General features: G+C 42.4%; 1 protein-coding gene across 1 annotated transcript in view; it reads left to right on the top strand.

The window, feature by feature from the left end:
• Positions 1-23759, top strand: part of cnksr2a (connector enhancer of kinase suppressor of Ras 2a) — a gene marked incomplete at its 3' end in the record, with an annotated part of 36223 nt that overhangs the window by 2082 nt on the left and 10382 nt on the right. The window contains exons 2-14 of the mRNA XM_079292003.1: positions 6672-6835; positions 7840-8042; positions 12394-12481; positions 12902-12943; positions 14395-14514; positions 15527-15586; positions 15895-15963; positions 17049-17195; positions 18374-18486; positions 18576-18730; positions 19656-19745; positions 21218-21432; positions 23048-23099. Of these exons, the coding sequence (XP_079148129.1) occupies positions 6672-6835; positions 7840-8042; positions 12394-12481; positions 12902-12943; positions 14395-14514; positions 15527-15586; positions 15895-15963; positions 17049-17195; positions 18374-18486; positions 18576-18730; positions 19656-19745; positions 21218-21432; positions 23048-23099 (1518 nt within the window). The remainder of the gene's footprint in view (positions 1-6671; positions 6836-7839; positions 8043-12393; positions 12482-12901; positions 12944-14394; positions 14515-15526; positions 15587-15894; positions 15964-17048; positions 17196-18373; positions 18487-18575; positions 18731-19655; positions 19746-21217; positions 21433-23047; positions 23100-23759) is intronic.

The following is a 23759-nucleotide window of genomic DNA, read 5'->3' on the forward strand; positions in this document are numbered from 1 at the left end:
GACAGAGGGAAACATGATATACTATATTTCTGTGTGTGTGTGTGTGTGTGTAGAATAAAGTGCCTGGATCACATATGCACACAGGCGTTTGGGGCCAAAAGCTTTGCACGTTGTTGATTTGGCGACAGTGTTGCATCGGCACGTCTGAGGCTAGAACACTATGGGAGTGGTACACATCAATGGTAATATGAGAACTTGCTGAGAATGCTGGGAATTCTCTTTGCCCCACGTCCCGTGGAAGCCTGGCACATTTTTTTACCTAATTTCCCTTGCATGAATTAGATCGGCAGCCTCTAAAAATGAGCGGAGGAATTGCCGTGACAGCATGCGAGCACATGTGGCTGCCAGAGCGATTGTCACAGCCTTTAGGATCAGGTGATTTTAGGTCCGTGGGCTTGATCCTTTATTTCTTTTTTAAGGTGAGACTTGGCGAGATTCGGGAGGATTTAGATTACTGAAAACATTCGCCAGGTTGCATCACACAAGTCAGACTCTGTTGGTGTTGCTTCACACTGAGCAAACAAGCGGTGCGTGAGGGGAATTTGGTTTGAACTGTTCTCGGTCACTCAGAGGCCAACGAGTCCAGGCGGGCCTGTTAAAGTCACTCCAGTATGATACATTTACATACTGTAGCGAGCTAAGTGTTTTTAAATGCATCGCTTAATGTTGCGTTCAGTAGTCTTCTGATTTGAAACCCTATGCCGCAGCACTTAACAGGCAGATTTACTGGCGTCGAGGTAAGAATATTAAATGCCTTCTCATTGGAGACAAATCCAAGCAATGATGGGGAGACGGCAGCAGGATGTTAATTTAGCAATCTAGGTGTGTCGCTGTGCTGTTGGATAGAGCAGCTGAAGAGAACAGCTGATCGAGCATTTGTGAGAGGAGTGAATGGCAGGATATATGAGGAATAAAATACAGGCCGAAGTATGCAAGAGTATAGTCCTGACTGAACTCACGCCAGAGCTTCATTTCAAAAGAGGTTTCGGTACAAATGCACAATGTTGTTTCTTTAGCATGTCTTCTACACGGGTCATCAGCTGGTGAGAACCGTTAGCCTGGGGCCCGTTAGCTTTAGCCTCTGCTTTTTAGCAGGATATCATGTAGCCATCAAGTGACTTTCTACAAGTCCACTTAAAACATTAAAATTGCTGAAGACATTGCTTTTAGCCAACTCGTGGAGCTAACGTTAGCTTCATTAGCTAGCTAGACACAATGGCAGCTGGTAAAATCGATGTTTGCCGGCTAGAAACAAGTGGCTTTATGCTATATTTATTTATAAGAAACTAAAATACTGTGTTGAGAGGAACCGCACAGTTATCTTAACTGCACCCAAAATTCATAATCAGTATTTTGTTGCTGTTATTGCCCAAAGAAACTGAGAAAGGTTTGCCATTGCAGGGTTAAACGAAATGCTACAATCTGGTTTGTGCTGTTTTTAAAACCAGGAACTGCAAGAAAATACATGAGCACAAAAAACTGTTATTAACCGAGGAATTTAATTTGCTTGATTTATTTACCCCATGCTAAATTACCCCGCACAACACTGTGATTTAAACGGGCAACTTTCCGGTCATAAACTCACCTCTGAAAGCCTCCGTGCTCATAACGTCCTGCATTTAGAAAATCACAAGAACACAGTGAATACTCATCTCCATTTTTATTGTTACCGAATCTTAAGAGTGCTTGGAACAGATGACACATAACCCGACAGGGAGGGCCGGATCTTTTATCGGACTCTCCAACATCCCAGAAGTCACCGCAAAATCTAGTTTTATTAGACGTGCGTGTGTGTGTGTGTGTGTGTGTGTGGCAGAGAGAGAGAGAGAGAGAGAGAGGGTGTTTTTGTGGGAGTTTGGCTCGCCTGCTGTTGTGAAAAGTGTGCCTCTGTAGGAGTTAAGTGTGTGAGTCAGCTATGAATCACACTTTTTCTGTACCAGTCAAACACATGCGCACACTTGAACTCTGTCTTTCTGACACACATGCACACTTATACTGTACATACAGAGATATGAGCGCCCGGTTGTACAGGTCAGACGCCATTATACAAGAAACGGGCCACGCGGGCATCTGCACTGAGCTTGTTGTGAGCAGTTTTTAGGTCCAGCTATTCCCAACCAGATGTGTCTTGTTCCCCAGATGATGCTCTGCAGTTGCCAGCAGCACAACTAATTACAAACAAGATAGAAATCATGATTTTAATTAAAAAAACAACATAAAAACAAAATACATGTTGAGTCAGCTGTAACACCTCAACAAGTGACACAAGCTGAAAAGCTAAAAGTAATGGACAGCTTCGTATGCAGCAGTCATTATGCTGTACAACTGTATAGCTGTGTTTTAGTGTGTGTGTGTGTGTGTGCTCGCTCCCTCATGTCGCTCACAATTTGACTCATCAGTATTCAGGGCATTCACGCTCTCCCTCACTGCCAGAGATAAGCGATGCTGATTATCAGTGAACTTTTGCTACACAGTGTACATCTCCCCTTCTGCTTCTCTGCCTCTTTCAGCCGTAGTAACACTTTGCCTGCGAGAGCCAGCATTGTTTTAATCAGCTTCACGTCTATTAGGAACCAGTTGCCATTCACACTCATGAGCACACGCTGTGAGAGGGAAAGAAAAAGGTTCTCAGGCGCCTAACTTTAGTGGGAATAGCAAAATAACAATGCAGAAATACAACGTATGACCTGAAGGCTGTGAAATGCAGAGTTGTCTGCAATGCGTACTTAAGTTTGGAGGTATGAGCAGCAAGGTGTAGTACTCATGCAGAATATCCATTTCATATAATGATATTGGATTATTTATAATGGTTCATTAGTATTTAAGCAGCAGTTTATTATTATAGCCGATGGAGTCGTTTTAATGATTTCGTTTAATGTTGGGTATTAAAACCTTCAATCATTTATTTTTGGCCATGTTGTGACACGTTATCACCTTTAAAGTTGATAACTTACTCTACTTACTTTTTAATGAAGTGAGTTTTAAAGGTGATGCAGGTTGATTTCTGAACTTTAGACAGCGCCGTGCTAGCTGTTTCCCCCGCTTTCAGTGTTTAAGCTAAGCTACGCTAATCGCCTCCTGCCTCGCGCTCTACGCTTGATGCACAGAAATGAGGGGATTATTTTAACTTTCACCTGATTATTTTATGGAGACTATACTATGCAGTGGTCTGAGAAGAGGGTGGGAACAGATGCAGTCCCTGTCACATGTTGTATCATCACAGAGTCCTTTCGTAAAACAAGGTGATTTTGTGGCGTGTAGCATGAAATAGACATATCTCACACGGTAGACCATCCTCTTGTTGAATAGCGCACTTAAAGTGTACCTCAAGGGACCTTAACAATAAAACTGGAAGCCACACAAATCACATCCGAGCGGTTTGATGTCTTTATTAGCATCAAGTGCTTTCACGCTTGTCAGTGGGAGCCGTCAGCCGAGATATCGCTCATCCACTTCAAGTGATTGGCGGTGCAGATAGTGAAATCAATTTGTCTGGTTTCCTTCCAAAATGAGATAAAGGTGAAAAGACGACGCCTCGTATTCAAAGTTGATTGCAAGTAGAGCATAAAAGCTTTGTTTATATGTGCTTCAAAGAGATGAAAAGACGTGTTTTTGAAATTTTTTGATGGATTTCAGGCTGCGGCATCTTTTTTTATTCTCACTCGTTATACGGCATTTTGAAACTGAACGCTTCATTTAGACTTCAGATGTAGTGGCTGCTGAGGGGGAGGAAGCGACAAATGCTGTTTTCTCGTCGCTGATGAGAGATGGAATTGGTGTGTGTGTGTGTGTGTGTGTGTGTGTGTGTGTGAGAGATAGTTTGCAATTTAGCAGCTGGCTTATGAGGTTTTTTTCTTTTCCTCTTTTCTCCCCTTCTCTTGCCAACCTGTTTTTTTCCTCCCTCCCATCTTTGTTAGTGTGGTTTTGATAGATGAGTGTGTTGTAAAGCAGGGACTTGAAGCGGGGGAAATCAATGCTCATTCCTCAGAGGTGTGTGTGTGTGTGTGCGTGTGTGTGTGTGTGCGTGCGTGCCTGTTTGCCAGTTGGCTGCTTGTTAAGAGGTTAGAAGCTGGATACAGTCATTGTTTTGGGAGCCAGGGGCTGCAGCTGAGCCGCTCTGTCTTGATCTGCTTTCCTTTGACTCAGCAAACCTGGCCAGGCCAGACGAACACACACACACACACACACACACACACGAGCACGCACATTAATGAAGCACACACCCACCCACTTACACGCTCACGCACTTGCAGATCTGGAGAGACTTTCCCACTCACAACACGCAGATCTGGAGAGACCTTCCCACTCACAACACGAACGTTACACAATCCAACAGAGAGTTAAGTCTTACCTGGGTGGCTGCCTAATTACCCATCTATTACCTCCTTTGTTCCATTCTCTTGATTCAGGTACTGAGTTTCCTTTTAGGTCCTTTTTGGATCCTTTTGGAGAGTAAATTTGCGAACCGTGTTGACAGCGCTGACCTCTGAGGGGACGAGAGCCCCAAATAACGGAAATTAGCGTATTGGCTGTGTTGTGTTGCACCCTTTACTTTGATTCAACTCTTCTCTACCTGAGTACGAACTGTTCCACAAAGGAGCAACACTGTCGTTTGAAACAGGAGTCAATGGTACAATTCAAATTTCTGGGTCCGTCACATGAAGCCAGGGGCCCCAAAATACGTTTTGCTGTGGACTTACATTGGGACAGAGTTTTACAAACTTTGTTTTTTGAGATGAATTAACAAACGCTTCCCTAATTTAAACCATGAGGTCATACAAGTTGTAAAATGCACAAAAATAGCCAAATCCATGACACGCATGATGTCTTGAGCTGTACAGTCTAATCTAATCTGTTCACTAACCATTGGAAATGGTCAGAAAAGACATGATTTACAGTTATGAGCTACAATGTATACACACTGGCATTGGGAGCTAAAGTACAATTATGAGTTTTTAAAGGTGTTTGGCCATGATAAAACAGGTCTCAAACCTTTCTTAAAAAAAGAAAACGAAAAGGAAAACGAAACAGAAGAAGACTAAATGCCTCTTGTGGCTCTCGGGTGTCTCTCAAAACAAACGGTATTCTACACTTGTACCTGATCCTGTTGCAGTTTTGAAACAGCGTCGGGCTGAAATGTACAAAACTGCAAACAAGCTGAAATGTCTCAACAACACGACACAGCAGCTGTTTTATCCGAGACGAGCGGGAATACGCAGCAGTAAAAATGTGTCCATAAAGGAAGCCTGTCCTCCCTATTGGCTGACTGTGAGGAGGGAAAGCGCAGGTGAAACGTGTGGTAATAAAGGCGGATCAGTGCTTCTGCAGGGCCAGAAACCTGTAACGTAATCGTGGGGATGTGTGTGGACATCGATCAGGGAGTGTTTTCAAGTGTGTCTCGGCTGTGGACGGATCATGAAGAGGGATGATGTCTTTGGGATGAGATTCCCCTCCTGTGCATAGGGCTCATCATATCTGTCGACCTAATGTGTAGTCTCATAATTGCCATTAAAAAATATTACAGGCAGTAGATATAAACACCTTAAAACAACAGTGTGGCCATAATGTACAATATAATAGTGTTGCAGAAGAATAGTTCATAAAAGATACCTCCAGGAGTCGATCAACGACCTATCTTGCTTTTTCTTCCAGCTCAATTTGGCAATGTTTTTTGGGGAATTGAGTCCTTAAAGGGGACATATCATCACAAACTCACATTTTCAGTGCTTGTGCACATACAATTGGAGTGCCTACCAACCCACAAACGGTGATATAAGACAACCCGGTCAGTATTTTTGGGCTGCTTAGATCAGAAAACATGTGATTTTTTTTTACAAGCCAATCGGAGCAGACTTAGTTTATTCGGTAAGGGGTCTTAAACAGATAGGTGCTAAAACAGACTGTTTAGGACAGATGGTGAATACAGACAGACAGTATGAGAATAATACTCAACATTAAAGAATGTAAACATGTTCTAATAGAAACACAAAATACAGGTGAACCTGAAAATGAGCATGAACTGTCTCCTTTAAAGCTGTTTTTATCAATATGTTTACCTAGCGATGACCCAAATGACTGTAAAATGTCAAATGTGTTGCATTAAATGATGAACACAGAGAATAATCACTTGGTTGCAGTTCACTGTGGAACCTTTAAGCCTCTTTTAGGTAATTGTGTACTGAACGTTTGCTTACCGGTTCAGACTTATTGCTCTGATAAACCCACTGTACACGTCTTGACCGGCACCAAACCACAGGCCACGTTAGCGGCGAGCTCGGTCGAGACTTTAGTGGAGAATTCAGCAGCTCAAGAGTTACATAAGCCCATCAGAGCTTAAAGGAGAGTAAATACATCCGTCAGGTTGTCAGAAAAGTGACTCCAAATTAAGGCTGATGTTGCTCTGTTTGTGTAATCGGCAGCTGCTTGCTAACAGGTTAGTCACATCAACTTAAAAGGTAATGAGGTGGCAAAAGCAAATGTGTATGCAGGTTTATTTATTCTCTTAAAAAGATTATTTTACGATGCAGTTTCCAGCATTTACTGAAATTCATTTCTTCACACTTTCTTCAGCAGGTTCATTTGTCAAACAGGTTGAAATATGTTTATTTTGGAACAAATCTGAGCGAATGTATTGTGAGTAACTCTAATATCACTGTACGTGTCTGCCTCAGGTCTGGACGACTGCTTGCAGCAATATGTGTGTGTGTTCGAGCACGGAGGTGTGTGCGGGGAGCGGCTGCTGAGGATCAGCCACGCCGAGCTGGAGGAGCTGGGAGTTTCTCGCATCGGACACCAGGAGCTCATTCTGGAGGCTGTCGACTTGCTCTGCGCTCTGGTGAGTTTGTGTGCGTTTTGTAGTTTCAATGCAAAGCTGAACCCTCATTAGCATCCGCACTGCTGCAGCTGTGGATGCATCAATGTTCTGCGCGAATGCACAATGTGATAGATTGCGCAAAGTAAACTGACACCGAGCTGCAGCACATCCTTGCAACACCCACTCGTCACAATCACAAACTGAGAAGAAAATGTAAAAATGCCACCTTAAATCCTCTTCAAACTATGCCAAAATAAAGGTATGGGAAAAGATGTTCTCAGATCTTATAATTCAGTAAAAGTAGTATTACTCTGTTCATGTTCAAGTGAAAGTATGAGAGTGAAAATCTACTTTAAGTACAAGAAAAAAGTACTTCATGTGTGTTCATAACTTTGATGTTGCAGTAGGTAAAGGTGGAGCGAATTTAATTTACTTTATATATTGTTATATACATATTTACATTATACTTGTGACTCTTATCTGACCCAATAGTATTCCATCATCATTTCTTTGTTGATAATATTTTGTATTATTAATATAAATCTGGAAAGTAACTAATTTGGTCAAATGTAGTGCAGTAAAAACTGCAATATTTCCTGCTGACATGTAGTTGAGTAGAAGTATTAGGTAGCAGAAACTTTAGTGAAGTACAATTACCTCAAACTTTGACTTAAGTACAGCACTTTAGTAAATATAACTAGTTAACCTGTGGTCTACGGGGCGTTTGTACAGTGTTATTACACCCAGATAAGCCAAAGTGATATGAAAACAAATCAATAATCTGACAAAATTTAGAAAATACCTGCATACAATAAACATCGTCGAACAAAGAGTTAAGGTGTTTTAAAATAACAGCAGTCAGTGTGGCGACCTTCTCCCGAACGAATATGTAATATAAGTCATTAATATTCACCAGACTCCTTAAGAAAAGCCGGTAAACATGTTGACAAATAAGATCATAATTAGTATTCACGGCGGTTCAGTGTCTGGAGGACCAGCTGATCTTTGTGCGCTCGTGTGTGTAGAACTCAGGTCTGGAGACGGAGAGCGTCAGGACTCTGGCTCACAAACTCGGCGCCTCGGCCAAAAACCTGCAGAACTTCATCTCCGGCCGCCGCCGCAGCAGCCAATCGGAGAGCAGGTCCTCTCGGCGGCTCCCCAACGATCTGCTGACCTCCGTGGTCGACCTCATCACCGCCGCCAAGAGCCTGCTTGCCTGGCTGGACAGGTGATATGTTTATGCTCTGCTGCAGCCTCAGAGATGCACTCTGTATACAGATTATTACCTCTTTTACATCAGCAGGATAACTACTTCTCAGGAAAAACATTGGTTTTATTAACAACGAGTTCATGTGCGTTTCCTACTGTGACGTGTCAAAATGTATTCCACCCTTCCGGCCCTGCACGCCCACACAGCTCCCAGTGGTGGTTCATCACCGTGTGACGCCAGATACAAACAAACACAAGTGAATGGCTCCTTTTAACTCAGATGAATTTATTGTATGAGGGTTAATATTGGATTTTATGTCGATGCCAGCAGTTTGTTGAAACACCTGTAGTTAGACTTAAATTAATAATTATTTAGGCAACCACTTTCAATTGTTTAAGATAAGATCTAATAAGATGAGATGATATAGAATAAGATGAGATAAGATAGAATCAGATGAGATAAGATAAGATGAGAGGAGATGACATGTAAGATTCAGGTGTTGCAGCTGCAAACTAATTTCACTTTGTACAGCCCAAAATCACAAATCACAAAATCTCCTCAGAGGACAAAGTACAAAGAGAGCAGAACGTTCAGATAAAGAGAGAAAGGTAAAAAAGAAAAAAGAATAATTCTAAGTATATGTTCACATTCAGTACGAGCAGTACTCTCTCAAGTGAAGTGACATCGTGGTAGAGTTTATGTCATTTTCCTCCAAAGGTTTACCGTTTTCAGGTTCTTAAATGTGAATATTTTCCATTTTCTTCTATGATACTAAACTGAATATCTTTGGGGTTTTTGAACGGAACACATTATATCATGTCAGAGCCTGAACGAGCAATCCATCAATCAAACAATTAGTAAAATAATCATAATTGCAGCCTTCATTTGAAAACTACAGAGTTATAAATCTTCCCTCTGTTGGAGTCTGTTGATCCAGCGCTTGCAAAGGTTTTTTTTGCAGAACACAAACTCTCCTGCAGCTGCTGCTTGTTGACATCTTTGGAGCAAAGTGTTTTTTTTTCTTTTATCCAAAGGAAAAATGTCAGACCTTTCTCTCCCCGTGTTTCTCCGCTCTGCTCTCCTCTCTGTCACTTCATTTATTCACGATCTACTGCCCGTGACACGCACGTCAGACGCAGAACGAAAAGGTCTTTGACATCGGCTTCTTGAAATGCCGGGCACCCACATCTGTCCTCGGGACATCTAGACGCACAAAAAGCATGCCGAGCCGCGTCCACGGGCTCACTCTGACCCACAGAAAAACACCCACGCGCTCTGCACAAAAACACACACGTTCTACAGACACACTCCCACATCTGCACACTCTGACACGCACTTATGCAAGGACGCCCCTCTGGGAATGCAGGCAAAGTGCAACAGCAGCTCAGGCAGCGAATGCACAGCATTTTCTAGCTTCTCTCTAATGACTTGAGAAGACATTTTGCAACCTTTTCATGTGTAAAATGACAGCGTGGGTACAGCAGCACCTTTTCCCTGCCTCTGATACCCTAATGTATCCTTAAAGATCTACTTTTCTCTTTCTGTTTTCACAGACATCCCTGTGCAGAAGGCTTTAAATCTGTCAGGGAGGAGAGTGAAATTATTATTCCCGCGATGACTAAAAGTTTGCTGCATTTTCTTGCTTCTTTGAACGTATCATTTCCTCATCATATGCACATTTGAAAGCACCTGTGAATTATTAACATGGCCACTACTAGAGTTTAAGTTGTTGTATTTCGCTGATAACGTAAACATGAAGTTGTGGTTCTTTTCTTTTTTTTTTGTATTTTTAACCAATGCAATGATGCAGACTTTAAATCTGGATCCAAATACGGGGACAGAGTACTATTGAGAGAATAGATATCATCTATTGACAATGTGATGATAGTTTAGGTACATTTACTACTTAATTAGAAGTTTGAGGTGCATTACCGGAGTGTTTCCACTTCATGTTACATGATACTTCTATTCCATTATACTTCAGATTTCCGAGAAAAATTGTTTGTTTTTCATTCCTCTACATTTATTTATTTAACACCTGGCGTTACTAGTTACTAGTTACTAGTTACTAGTTACTAGTTACTTTGACTTTTGAGTTTTTTGTACCTTTGTCATAGTTTCATCTGAGTGTTTTCTCAGGGGGGGTGCAGGGTTGGAGCCTGACGGTTAGCAAACAGTCTGAGCCTTAGGTCCTGCGTATATATAGCACACAACCTCAATACTGATGACCCAAATCTCACACACACACACACACACACACACACACACACACACACACACACATACACATTCCACAGATACACTATACACTCGAGCTGTTGCCGAATTTTAATCTGGGTCTTTAGAACAACGATGTCTTAATACGTGTGTGAGTGTGTTTGTCTTTGTGTGTGTGTGTGTGCTTCTGTTGTTCATTGAACCACTCTGATGCAGTGGTTTACTCAAGTACTGTACTGAAGTATAAATTAGAGGTACTTGTACTGTATTTTTCACACTACTTTGTACTTACTCCGCTACATCTCAGAGGGAAATGTTTTTTCTCCACTTCAATGATGTGATCTGGAATGAATAAATATAGATGCCTTGTTCTTAATTAAACTAGCCCACAGTGTGTACAAGTACAGCTGAAAGGATTTGTTTATGAATCAATATGATTCATGTTTGAGAAGTAATTTTTCATGCAAAAACATCTCATGGTATAAATGTGAGGATTTGCTGCTTTACCTTTTGATCATCTTTATTTTTTAAATCATTTTGAAGCATTGTGAGGTGTCATGTTGGGCTTTCTGCATTAAGTACTTTCAATTTTTTATTATTTAAGTACATTTTCCTGATTATAGTTGCATATTTTCACATTTTCAATGCAGGACTATTACTTGTATTTGTACAGTGCGGGAATAGTACTTTACTTAAGGACCTGCATGTGTCCTCCGCCATTGGTTGCAAACATCATTTACATATATGTCATTGAGCGTGAACGTGCGTTATGATATTTTGCTCATTCCTTTCAGTAATGCAGTCATTCGCGTTTCCTTATCGTTAACACCTTGTTCACACCTGAATAGTCTATTATGTGACAATATGCCGAGGGCCTCATTTATTAACATCGTAGTGGCACAAAAACCGGGTCTTTAAAGACCCTCTTCTCCCAGGACAAACAGGGTGGAAACTCTATATGCACACAAACATGTGGGAGACTTTGGGAGTTGATGTTGCCAGTGGCAAAGCAGCATAATAAATGTGTCCTAATAACCCTCCTCACACTGTTCATTTCAGTCGACAGCCTAAACTGTGGCCTATTTATTTCTCAAATGCAGCTTCAGTCATCCGTCCACTCAAGTCGTGTCCCCCTTTTCCTCTGTGGAAGAACATTCCTGTTGAATCTCCACTTTAAGGAAGCCAGACGTCAGCGCCAGTTGGAAAAGCATCAGTTGGATGCTTTTCTCTTATTGGTCACAACAGAGCTATCACCCACAGACCAGCTTCAAACTCTTTAAGTTGCCTCAGTGGTCTGGAACGTTTCACATTTGGCATTAGCGGCACATGTCTCATTTTTTTACATGCTATTGAAAGACAATATTGGACATTTCACGAGTCATTTTTGAGTAATTGTAGCAGTGGAGGTTCACGGTTGAGCCTGTGCAGCACTTCCATGTTCATAGAGGAAGAAACATGCTTGTAGTTGAGCATTGTGCACACTGCTCTTCATTGCAGTGTGGCATCAAGCAAGAGCTTTATGAATGAGGTTGTGGAGGCCCATTCATTCTCACGGAGGTCAGTTTTGACAGCAACATCCATTTATTGATCACCTCCCGTTATGGTTCCACTGGCAGCATCGCAACAAATCCACACATTGGCTTTAACTTCGGTTCACTGTCTTGACCCTTCAAAGTCAGCTACAGGTTGCACTCATGATTTGAGAGGTGTTTATATTATTATATTACAATAATTAGTTGATTAATTGACGAGTTCAACCACAGACAAGTCAGTCACTTGCAATTTTGATCGGTTAATTATTTAAGACAGTCATTTGTTCTTTATGTATATGCCACACGTTGTCTGATTAACTCTTACATTGTATAAAGATTATAGCATAAACAACACAAACAAACAAGTGAAATGACATCTTCATCGTTTTCTTTCTGTTGCTACTCCACCTTAGTTTTACTGCAAGTGTGTCTGATTTAAAACGTTAATTATTCCCCCGTGAGTGAGTCATAAAACTGCGTCCTACGAATGTGTGTGCCCGTGTTTGTGCGCCAACAAAGTACCCGTCTCGCTAACAATGCTCCCGTCCGTCTCCTCTGTGCATCATGCAATGCAGCAGGAACATCATAAGACATACTGCTGTGTTATCTGTTCCTCCCAGGTCTCCCTTTGCTGCAGTGGCAGACTACTCAGTAACCCGAAATAATGTCATTCAGCTCTGCCTGGAGCTCACCACCATTGTACAGCAGGTGTGTGTAACTGTTTGTGTGTGTGTGTGTGTGTGTGTGTGTTTTGAAGGCTCTTATTCTTCCACGGTTGTCATATCCCCCTAAGAGCGGTGTGTGTGGGTGGGATGCAGCAGCCTCAGACTCTCCGCATCCTCGAGCGAGACTCGATTCTTTGCTATTTACGTTTGCAGTCTGTCTTCTCCATGACTGATGTGTGTGTAAATAAATGTGTCTGTTTGCGTAGGTGTGTGTGTGTGTTTTTTGTTTGTTTGTTTTTCTATCTGCGAGGGTATAGAGTGTGCAGGTGTAGGGTTCAGACAGTATACAGAGCAGTTACACAGTGTGTGTGTGTGTGTGTGTGTGTGTGTGTGTTCTTTTTTGTGAGCGTTTGCAAGACAGGATGTTCTGCTCGCGCCACATTAAATTCTGCTTTTCCCTCAGGACTGTACGGTGTTTGAGACGGAGAATAAAATCCTTCATGTGGTGAGTCCTGCTTCCTCAGTTGTCGCTCATTTGCTCTGCGTTGATGGAACGCTTTTTATTTTTTAAGATCTGGTATTCCCTCACTCATACACTACACCACAAACGCAGCCGCTCCACCGCCAACTGGATCTCGTGAATCTCAACGGTACATCTTGTCGTATGTTGAGGTAATGGTCAAGCAATATGGGCTTTCTTGCAGAACGTTAGATGAGAAGATTGATATCATGCATGGGGCTCCAGACAGGAAGGGATTAGCTTAGCTTAGCATAAAGACAGGAAGCAGGGGAAACATCCACACTGGCTCTGTCCAAAGTTAAACAATCCACCAATAACAGAAAGTTATTGACCAAATTTTTTTGGATTTTCTTCTTAAAGAAAACTGAATAAAATTTGTTAATTTAGAAGTTTCAAAGACCCACGCTAGCTGCTTTCAGTCTTTATGCTAAGCTAGGCTAACCGCCTCCCGGCTCGATCGCCACACTTACTGCTGAATCCACACAATATCAGCAGAATGCAAAGAAAATTAAAAACCTCCACATCATGGTATCGATCTTCTTGTTGAACTTTTGGCAAGATGGCAAATGAACCCATTTCCCAAAATTTTAATTCCTTTAAAAGACAAATGAAATCAAATTACACAAACACATCTTACAGCTGTGCTGCTAGTTTTTTTGCAAAAAACATATTTTAGATATTCAACACTGACATTTTAGCCTCCAAACCACGTCTTGAAAAATTCTCCTTCCAGAAAAGAAATGTCCGTGTTCCACTGCGTCAGTTTAATGAACCATCTGCACAGCAGTCATTTTGACTTGTCAAACACATGTGTTACTAATACAATCACTAATTGCTGCATTGCTTTGCGGAGCCATTGTTAATGTCATTAGTTCCACTTGTCCTGCTGTGTGCTGTGAAAGAGGTCTATGACGCTGACTCCTCTGTGCTGTGGTGCTGGAGAAGGCAGTCCAGATTCAGGGTGGCCAAAGATATTCAGCAAAATCTCATCTTTAAATATGTGAAGATTGGAAGAGAATTCAAATTGGTGATGCTCATGGAGCAAAAATCCCAAATATCTTGGGTTAAGGCAAGTGAGAAAATATGTTCTGTTTTTTTGTAATGTCGGTGAACTGACCCTTTACAGGAAGCTCCAGAAATTAACAACAGCATATGTTAATAGCGGCAGCCTCGAGTACGGAGCCACTGTATTTAGATGAGGAAACATACGTTTATTTTCTCAGTAAAGCCGAAGAGAAATCCTCCAATAATAAAACAAAAGCCACAGTTTGTTTCTGACAGACAAAAGGTGCAGGTTGTTCATCTTTGTCTTTTGTTCTCAGCTCTGTTTTCTTACTAAATCGCCGCTGCTGAACCTGTTTTATTTCTGTTTGTTTTTAAAGCTCTGTGTGTTGTTGCTCGTCCGCTTACATTTTCTTCTTCTTCTTCTCTGGTAGTGCAAGACTCTGTCGGAGGTGTGTGAGCACATTGTGTGTGTGTCATCCGACCCGCTGGTTTCTCAGTCAGCCCACCTCGAACTGGTTCACCTCACCAGCATCAAACCCTCCGAAGGCCTGGTAATAATGTGTGTGTGTGTGTGTGTGTGTGAGTACTGTCATCCTCTGTTTTGTTTGTGTGCATGTTGGTATTTCAGGTTATATTTATCTGTATTTTGCAAATCATTCTATGCGTATAACAGCATGTTTTTGTGTGTTTATTGTACTTAAAGGAGCCTGCAACAATTATTTTTCTTCAAGGTTCAATACAACCTCCCTTTCTTACTCTCTCCTACTTTTTCTGTAAACAATGTGATTACATGTGTGAGAGTGAGGCTGTGTGTGTGATTCCGTAAAGTTGTAATCACATCCACATGTAATCCCCACAAACGAAAAGCGCGGACAACATTTCCTAGAAACAAACCAAACAAACCAAACAAACACATTTCACGGTTTGGGACTGAATGTTAGTGCCTGATAAAGGTGTTATTGCTTAAATTGAAGACTTATAACACTGTCAGATAGAGATTAGCCGGTTCCAATTTGGATCGGGTTCCCGGTTGGCGAGATATCTCGATGTGTTAAGCTCCGCCGCTAACACATCTCATATCAAACCTTTCAGGTCTCCTCACTGCTTCTGAGCAAAGAGCAATGGGAACCATGTAGGTAGCAGCTTTTCATTTTAAATGACAGACATCACCGACAGCATATTACATCAGCTGCAGCTAATTAATGCGAATTCAGTAAAGTGTGGCTGTTGACATTTTAATCTGAACTATTTGAGGACTACTCTTTGTATTCAAGGACAGAAGGCTACAGCTGTTAAATGAAAGTGTCAGATATTTAGAATGAACATTTCATACATTCTGCTGCTCATCTGTTCAGGTTGTAGGTGCAGGATGTGAAAGTGAATTATGCTGCCAATAAAATCTGTCGTGTTTCTGGCTTCTCGGCCAACTGACGGTGAAAAGACATATTTGAGTTGTAACTTTTTAAGCTTTAAGTTAGTTGTTGAAAGATAAACCTGAGGGACTCAGTGTAATACTGTATCTAAGAGCTAAACAAAGGCCTCTTCCTTCCCTCTGTCCTTCAGGGAATGTACATCAAATCAACCTACGACGGCCTCCACGTGATCACAGGAACCACTGAAGGGGTAAGTTTCTCATAAACTACAGCCAAGCAGTCAGTTTTATCTGTAATAAAAGCAACTACGCTCCACAAACAACTCTGAAGTGTATTTCCCGCCCCGGGGCGTTGAATATTATAGAAAAGCTATTCTTACTCTACAGAACTGACGCCATCTGGATCCGTAACGGCGTATCAGATTCCATAGTGAAGCCTCTGCGACGCTTTCCTTCCGCAGCGTGTCGAAGTTTGTCGGGCAACTCGACCGCTCCGGAATGCAGCGATCAATGAACTCGGATCGATTCACAGTCGTCTGTTTCTCTTCTGTCTCTGTAGTCTCCAGCAGACCGCTGTAAGAAGATCCATGCAGGAGATGAAGTCATACAAGTCAATCACCAGACTGTGGTGGGTTTATTATTGTGTGTTTTGTTTGAAAGCGGACTCAAATCTATTTTTATTGACATAAAGAGTGATATCTTAACTGGATAACGACATGGGTTAAATGCATGTTAAAGGACCATTCCTTCTTTTTAAAACCTGTACATCCACATACTGTATACAACAAAGAAATTCAACCTCCATGAAAAAAACATTTGTCAAATGATCATATTATGATTTTAATGACGCCAGTTTTTCAGATGGCTGCTCTAATTAATATTTTTACGATAACAATGGATTCAATGACAATGTTTAATAATGATGAATTCAAAAATCATTGCCTGTTTTAGTGTATTTCAGCTAATTGTTTCATTTCTTTAAGGCCACAACTTCCCTGTTTTGGCTCAATCGCTCTCATGCTGCAGTTACATTTCTTTAAGCTCTTTTCAGAAAGATATAGCTCTGCAATTATGGGTCTTGAATTTTTGTGGTAGGGCGACCCGTCTGTTTACATCTTTCTGTAGATTGTGCCCTCGCTTTTCCAAGGCGCAACTTACACACAGCATGCATGGCAATGAGCGTAATCAGACCCTTCAACCTTCTCCGCAACTCCTCTTGAATTATGATCAGATCTAGGGTCAGTCCGGGAAATGCAATTAAGATAGCATGTCTGCCTTATTGAGAAAGCATTTCTCTCCATCATAGCACAAATGGTCCAAGAAAAATAACTGTGAAAAACAAGAAAAACATGGTTCTGGTGAGCGTGAAGCAGCCATTTTTATTTTTGTGTGTTGTTTTTGTTCACAAATATCCCGAAAATACAAAGTTTTGGCATGGTTTTGTGGAAACAGTGACTAAAAAAGAAGATGTGTACATGATAAGATGCATTTTTTTCCCAAATTGAGGGCAGGTTACATCACACGAAAGCTCTATAGATAGACTTACCACCTCCACACCCACTTGCCTCGCACAGAAGGCTCAACAAGATCCAATCACGACGTGGAAAGAATTCAAACGACGGGCAGAATATAAATACAATGCTGGGACTGTTTTGGTCACTGATCCAGATGATGATAACTGGACGCTTTGACCCTGTCCTCTCCCGTCCTCAGGTGGGCTGGCAGTTGCGTAACCTGGTCGGCTCGCTGAGGGCCGATAAAGGCGTCGTGTCCCTGACCCTGAAGAAGCGTCCACAGAGCACGCTGAGCTCCGCCCCTGCTCTGCTGAAGAACATGCGCTGGAAACCCCTCGCTCTGCAGGTGGGACCAGCTCTACCTTTAATAGACTTTATTAAAGCGCCGCGCCGGCCCACATAGCTCCCCACAGCATTCCCACTCCCTGCAGGGCCACAGCCAAAGCGTGTAAATGGGCCAGGAAGCTGTGCCTAAACATAGTTTTTGTTTGCCAACTGAAACACACGGGAATGAATGGGAAGGGAAAATTGATGGCACCCTCCACCCACATTCCCAGTGCGCCCGCAATTATGAAATGTATCTCCCTAATTAACACTGATTATATTCACAATAAGGAGGAAACAGAGGAAATCAGTTATTCTCTGCCCTTCATCTCTGTTTTGTTTCGTGTGACCACTTTAGTCATGTCTCTTAAAATACTTATTTTGGCTTTTTATAACCTTTTGCAAACCCTGTCTCCTAGAAACTACTTTAATTTTTAATACACTTCGAAGCAGAGGTAAAACCTGCCTGTGAATATGTTTCTTTTCTCAGTCATGTTCTTGCACCAAACTGATAGAAGCTAGTCACCTTGCACGGCAGATAGATTCATGCGGAAATCCAACTTGCCAGGCTTCAAGTAATGCATGTGTGTCTGGTAAGCCAGAGAAAGAACCAATCGGCCTCCAGTGAGGAGCTACAGGCAGCTTAGGGCGTGGCTTAGGTGTGTGCGAGATGACTGTTTGTTGTAAAGAAAACAATGGCGGCTCCTACAGAGGTCAGCGTAGATGCTGTAATAGCATCTGTTAAAAGAAGAGCAAAGTACTGCACTGGAGGATTTTCTCGCTTGAAAATATGTTTTTGCTCTTCACCCGGCTGGCTTCGGTAACAGTTTGATTGACAGATGGTTCATCCAGTCACCTGCCAAGTATTTATTTAGAAGTAGTCTGCCCTTTTCCAGACAATTTGGCGGCTTCTCAGATGGTTCGGTGTAACAAACCATCTGGCTTACTTGTTTATTCAAAGTTTATCAGTCTTGGAATGTGGTGCTTCTCCGAATTGCATCAAATTTGAGACTGCGCGTCATTGGGTCACAAGCAATACACCCGCCGAGTGTAAATTAGACGGTTGGTGGGATATGTGAATGACACACATACAGACAGACAGAGATTCCTTGGTTTGTAATTAGATGGCAATTATCACTCCCTCCAGGAAATACACGTTACTGATGGCTTTATTCCTCCTTCAACGCCACCTTTCTGCAGCCAACCAGAAGCCCGGGCAGCATTTCGGCCACACCCTCAGGCACGCCCACCAAGAGCTCCGCCATCCAGGACCTCTACATCCCCCCTCCACCCGCTGAGCCATACACACCCAGGTACGGTGTTTTTCTCACAGCGTAGTACCGGGGACCGCTCTGACTTTGATGATTGTTTGCTGGTAAATCATCCTCTGCTGTTGCCATAGAGATGAGACAGGAACCTTGCCAGGAGATGAGGGTGGACGCAACCACGGTGGCGTCAGCGTTGCCAAGCGCTCTGAGTCACCGAACTCCTTCCTGGATCAAGAGTCTCACCGGCGAGAAGAGGAGGAGCCCATGTACTGCACCACACCGACGTATGGTACGTCCCAGTGATGGGGGAAAACAGTTCAATCTCATTCCGCTGCATCAAAGCTCTTCAGAAAACAATCACGAGGCTGTGAATCCACCTGCCAGCCCGAGGCGATTAATACAAAGTTTTAGAAAGTGAGGGAGCTGAGCTGGGCTGTACTCAATCGTGTGATTTATTCACAGCGTTGACGTTCAAATTATAAATCAACATGTGAATGCTCTGCAATTTTTTCATGTCGATTCATTCTGTTTGAAGTCTGTATTTCTGCTCAGCTGCAGATAAAGATTAGGATGCACGAACATGATAATATATTAATATTATTGTGCTATTTGTAGAATTCGATTTCAGTGGTGGCACATATATATATATACATGTGTGTGTATATATATATATATACATGTGTATATATATATTTACATATATATATATATACGTGTGTGTATCTATGTATGTATATATATATATATACACACGTATATATATATATATATATATATACGTGTGTATATATATATATATATATATACACACGTATATATATATATATATATACGTGTGTATATATATATATATATATATACGTGTGTATATATATATATATATATATATATATACGTGTGTGTATATCCTGGTATAATAAAGTTTAAACAAAATGTCAAGAAACAGTTCGCTGGCTTTCTTGCTGCACACAAAGGGAAGAATTCACCGACGAGTTATATTCCTTAAAGAAAGAAAAAGATAAACTAATTTTATCAGATCAATCACTTCATTCAAATCTTTAGGGTTTTAGGGTGATGACGTCATAAAATATGATGGCAGCCATCAAGGCTTCATTCAAAAAACAATGACATTGCAAGAACCCTAATTTCCACATATCAGAGTCTTAGAAACTCTTAAGCAGAGTATTCAGTTTTGTAATCGTGTGTACTTGTAGGCCGGCTGAGGCCCATCTCTATGCCTGTGGAGTGTAACTGGGTGGGCGACTATGAAGATCCAGCCAAGCTTAACAGAGAAAGCCGCAGAGGTGAGTGCCGGCGTGTGGCGTGTGTGTGTGTGTGTGTGTGTGTGTGTGTGTGTGTGTGTGTTAGATTCAGTTAAACATTCCCGTCTCTCTGTATTACGGAGACATCAGTGTGTGGAGATCAATGTGCCTCCGTCCCTTTTTCCTCTAATTCTCCCTGTGATTAGCATCACAGAGGAAACAAGAGGGGATGAGAAGGAAAGGAGGAGGGGGGGAAAAGGAAAGGTAGACAGTTGGTACAAAGAGCAGAGGAAATGAAAGGCAGAGCTATGAAGGGAGGAAGAATGAAAAGAGAGACGTGAGGAGGTGGAGGAGGGAGAAACAAAACAAAAAAAAGGACTGTTCTCCCTGACCTCCACCTGAATCACTCACGCAGTTGCCATGGCGACGCTGACAGCAGCTCTTTCTCGGAGTCTCACTTTCCTCTGGCCGCTGCCTAGCAACCAGGGGAGGACAGGGTGAGGAGAGAGAGAGAGAAGGAGAGAGAGAGGAGAGAGAGAGAGAGAGAAGGAGAGAGAGAGCGAGGAAGAGAGAGAGAGAGAGAAGGAGAGAGAGAGAGAGAGAGAGAGAGAGAGAGAGAGAGAAGGAGAGAGCGAGGGAGAGAGAGAGTGAGCGAGTGAGACCTGAGTTTCCTCCCCGGTGGGAGAGCTGAAGAGGAAGTTGAACGAGAGTCTTACTGACAGTGAACCAGAATGAACTTCTTCTTCTCACAGCAGCGTCGTTGTCACACGATAACACACGGTGGGGAATATGGATCCATCAGCTTTGTCTTTATCAAGTCTCACTTTCATACAACAAGACATTTTTTTCGGTTGTTCAAAGAAGTAGTTATCTTCTGGCGAGCAACATTTTATAAAACCTCTCCTTCTGTTTATGTTTATTAACCTCTAAAGCGCCGATGTACCAACGCAGACGTTAGCTATAAGCTAGCTAGCCGCTAGCCCCAGTGTCTGCCTCTTGTGTATTTGCATGCATTCAAATCACAGGAAACCATCAGTTTCTCTAAACGTTTGAAGAACCAAGAAGGACAATTTAAAACACTTACACGACCAAAATGCATTGTGTGTCACTTTGAGGCCTGAAAATATGTTGAGTAAAACATTTGGAAACATTTCCAAAGGATAATATTTAAAATTGTGCATCGTTTACGTACACGTTTGCTTGCTAGCAGTTTTCTTCGTCACTGCATTTGCCGGCGTATTGCTATGTTTTTTTGACCCACCAGCAACTGTCAACAAGTGGAATTGCATGAAACTGACTGCAAGATGTATTTCATCGTCTGTGTGTTTCGGGTGTATAATAAGTGTATAATTAACCCACTGAGGCAGCACTGATGAAGAACATAGAACAGAATACAAAACCAAAAATTTGGGCTCATAAGCAACAAGTAAAAATTCTAATGCACCATTGATTGTGAAGTTGATATATTTGGACATTTGCTTATGTTGTGCTGATTTGATTGGATGATTCCCCAGAGGCGACGCTGATGCGTTACGTGGGACTGTCCGGCGTGGACGAGAGGACCGGCTCTGACGACTACTCCTCCCACACGGCTCGTCCGGGGAAACGGACCAATGACACGGCCAAACGCGCCAAGAGGCGGAGCCACCACAGCCAAAGCCCCTCCCACTACGTCCTCCAGGCAAATCAGAGGGATTCTCCACCGAGAGACCCCGCCTCCATTTATCACGTAAGTCTCCTATTTGATCTTTTTCATGACATATATGTATTATTTACATCAGGGCCAAGGACTTTTTCTACTGATTAAATAAACAATATTTAAAATACTAATTAGTGAGCTAGCAGTTTCCCCCTGTTTCCAGTCTTTACGCTAAGCTAACAAGCTGCACCTTCATATGTACCGTATGGACGTGAGGGTGGCATCGACCTTCTCTTCTGAGTCTTGGCAATAACTGTATTTTCCCAAAATGTCAAACTATTTCTTTAAAAGAACGTCAACGGCACAACAATGAACTCGTCGCAACAAATATGTTGCCAAAATGTGATGAAGAAAGAGCACTACCAGCACTGGAATGGTGACAAATACAGCTCATTCTCCAGTAAGTTGCAGATCAGCTGCTTCAAGATTGCATGATCTAGTTAGTTACATAACGTGGATCAAACAAGGTTATGGAACTCCTCTGACTTCCCCCTCAGTTGCCTCCTCATATTAACAACAAGTTAAATGAGGTAACACTCCTCTCTGATTTGTGTTGATGCCCCCCCCCCCCCCTGTCTCTTTCATGACATCCGTCCGCCCCGCCTGTCCGTCTCAGCGGCGCTCTCAGGTCCAGACAGTCCGTTTGGCCGGCGGTGACCTCATACGTCGTCTCTTTGGAAATTAAATGTGTTTCTGTGTGTGTGTGTGTGTGTGTGTATATGTGTTGACAGTGCGCCGCGATGGCAGATGGGTGTCAGGGTGTGGGCGAGCCCATGTGATCTGTCTCGCTGAGCGTGGGGCTGCGATTGGCCGAGCTCCAGACTCGGACATGCGTAATGTTGTGACATCAGAGCTGATCTGACCTGTCGGGAGAGGTCACACCTCAAATATGCTGGCACAGGGTTGAATGTTACAGAGCAGGGGTTTAGCGGGACAGTTGAAGGGACAGGTGCGTCAAAACACCTTCTTCTTGGAGTCAAACCTCAGTCAAATCTGAACACGCAGACATGAACGCGTATGCTTCAATTCAGTGGGACTTCCGAGGATGTCGTTATCTTTGTCGATGTCCGTCACGATTCCATAAACCTGCTTAGAACACAGGAAAAAGATGCTCCTTATAACTTTGCAAACAGGAGCTGCTAATGGCTAATCCTGCATACTTTTAATGCATTATCTTTAACCAAAATGTGACCAAATAGAAGTTAAAAAAGTAGCCCATACTCACAGGGAAACCCCTCTTTTAGATATTTGTCCTTTATGTGTTGCTTGCTGAAAATGTTCTGTTTAATCCCAGAGCCCCCCCCCAGCTCTATTCTCTCTCATTTCCTCCCATCACCTGGGTGTCCTATTGTGCCGCCCCTCCCTCCCCGTCCCTTTGTTCTATGTTTAGAGGTGTGAGAGTTGCTGAAGTCCTTTGGTGAGGTTGACTTTTCCACCCCGACACGAGCGCATGTCTCTGTGAGAAAGAGATAATGAGGGAAAGTTTCTTCTGCCTCCTCTCGTCTGCTCGCTAACATCTGTCATCTTTTATATCCCGGGATTCTTTGCGGTAAACAAAGGCCACTGATTCATCCTGACAGCCTGCTCTCTCCCTCCCCATCTCACCCTCCCTCCTCCTCTTGTCGTCTTTCCTACCCTCTCTCAGACATACCAACAGTCCTCCTCTCTGCAGTCAAAGAACAGGAAGAAGAATAGAGGTAAGCAGAGAAGCCACCTGTTCAGGTTGCTATGTTTTTTGTGTGTGTGTGTGAGCGGCCGTCACACTCCAACACTTGCTACTCGTTCACTCTCTCAGGGACGGCGAGCTAATGGACGCTGCGGTGCCAAAATGTGAGAGTAGCTGCTGCTTCAGTTGAACCAATTATCTTAAGAACACTTCATTTTACGGGTCTTTATTTTTCTAATCATTTCCTAAAAAGTTTGGATTTCGGCACCAATTACAGACAAAATTCGGACACTTTAATTGGTTTTACCGTGTTTACAAGCAGAAGCAGAGGAATTTCCATAAAATAAAAGGCTTCATATTAACCCAAATAAATACTCATTCATCGTTGTTTTGTCATTGGAAACATAATTCTCCGTTATCTGCTTGGCTGTCGACAAATTTCCCGTCCAGGCATAATTTAAGAAAATAGAATATTCTGCTTTGCATAATAACTTGAGTTGCTTTTAAGTGCAGAAGACATTAATATGCAAATGCTGTTCATTTCATCACAGCAAGAAGTCTCCCACTTCAATGAAAAGTCAATTTGTAACCACTTAACATTTTTGCATGTGCCGCTGACCTGCTGTGCATTTACTAACAGACACGTGATTGTGACTAATTGGACATTACTTTTTAGAAATGCATTGAACAC

This window comes from Melanostigma gelatinosum (genome assembly GCF_949748355.1).
Source record: "Melanostigma gelatinosum genome assembly, chromosome: 20".
NCBI lineage: Eukaryota > Metazoa > Chordata > Actinopteri > Perciformes > Zoarcidae > Melanostigma > Melanostigma gelatinosum.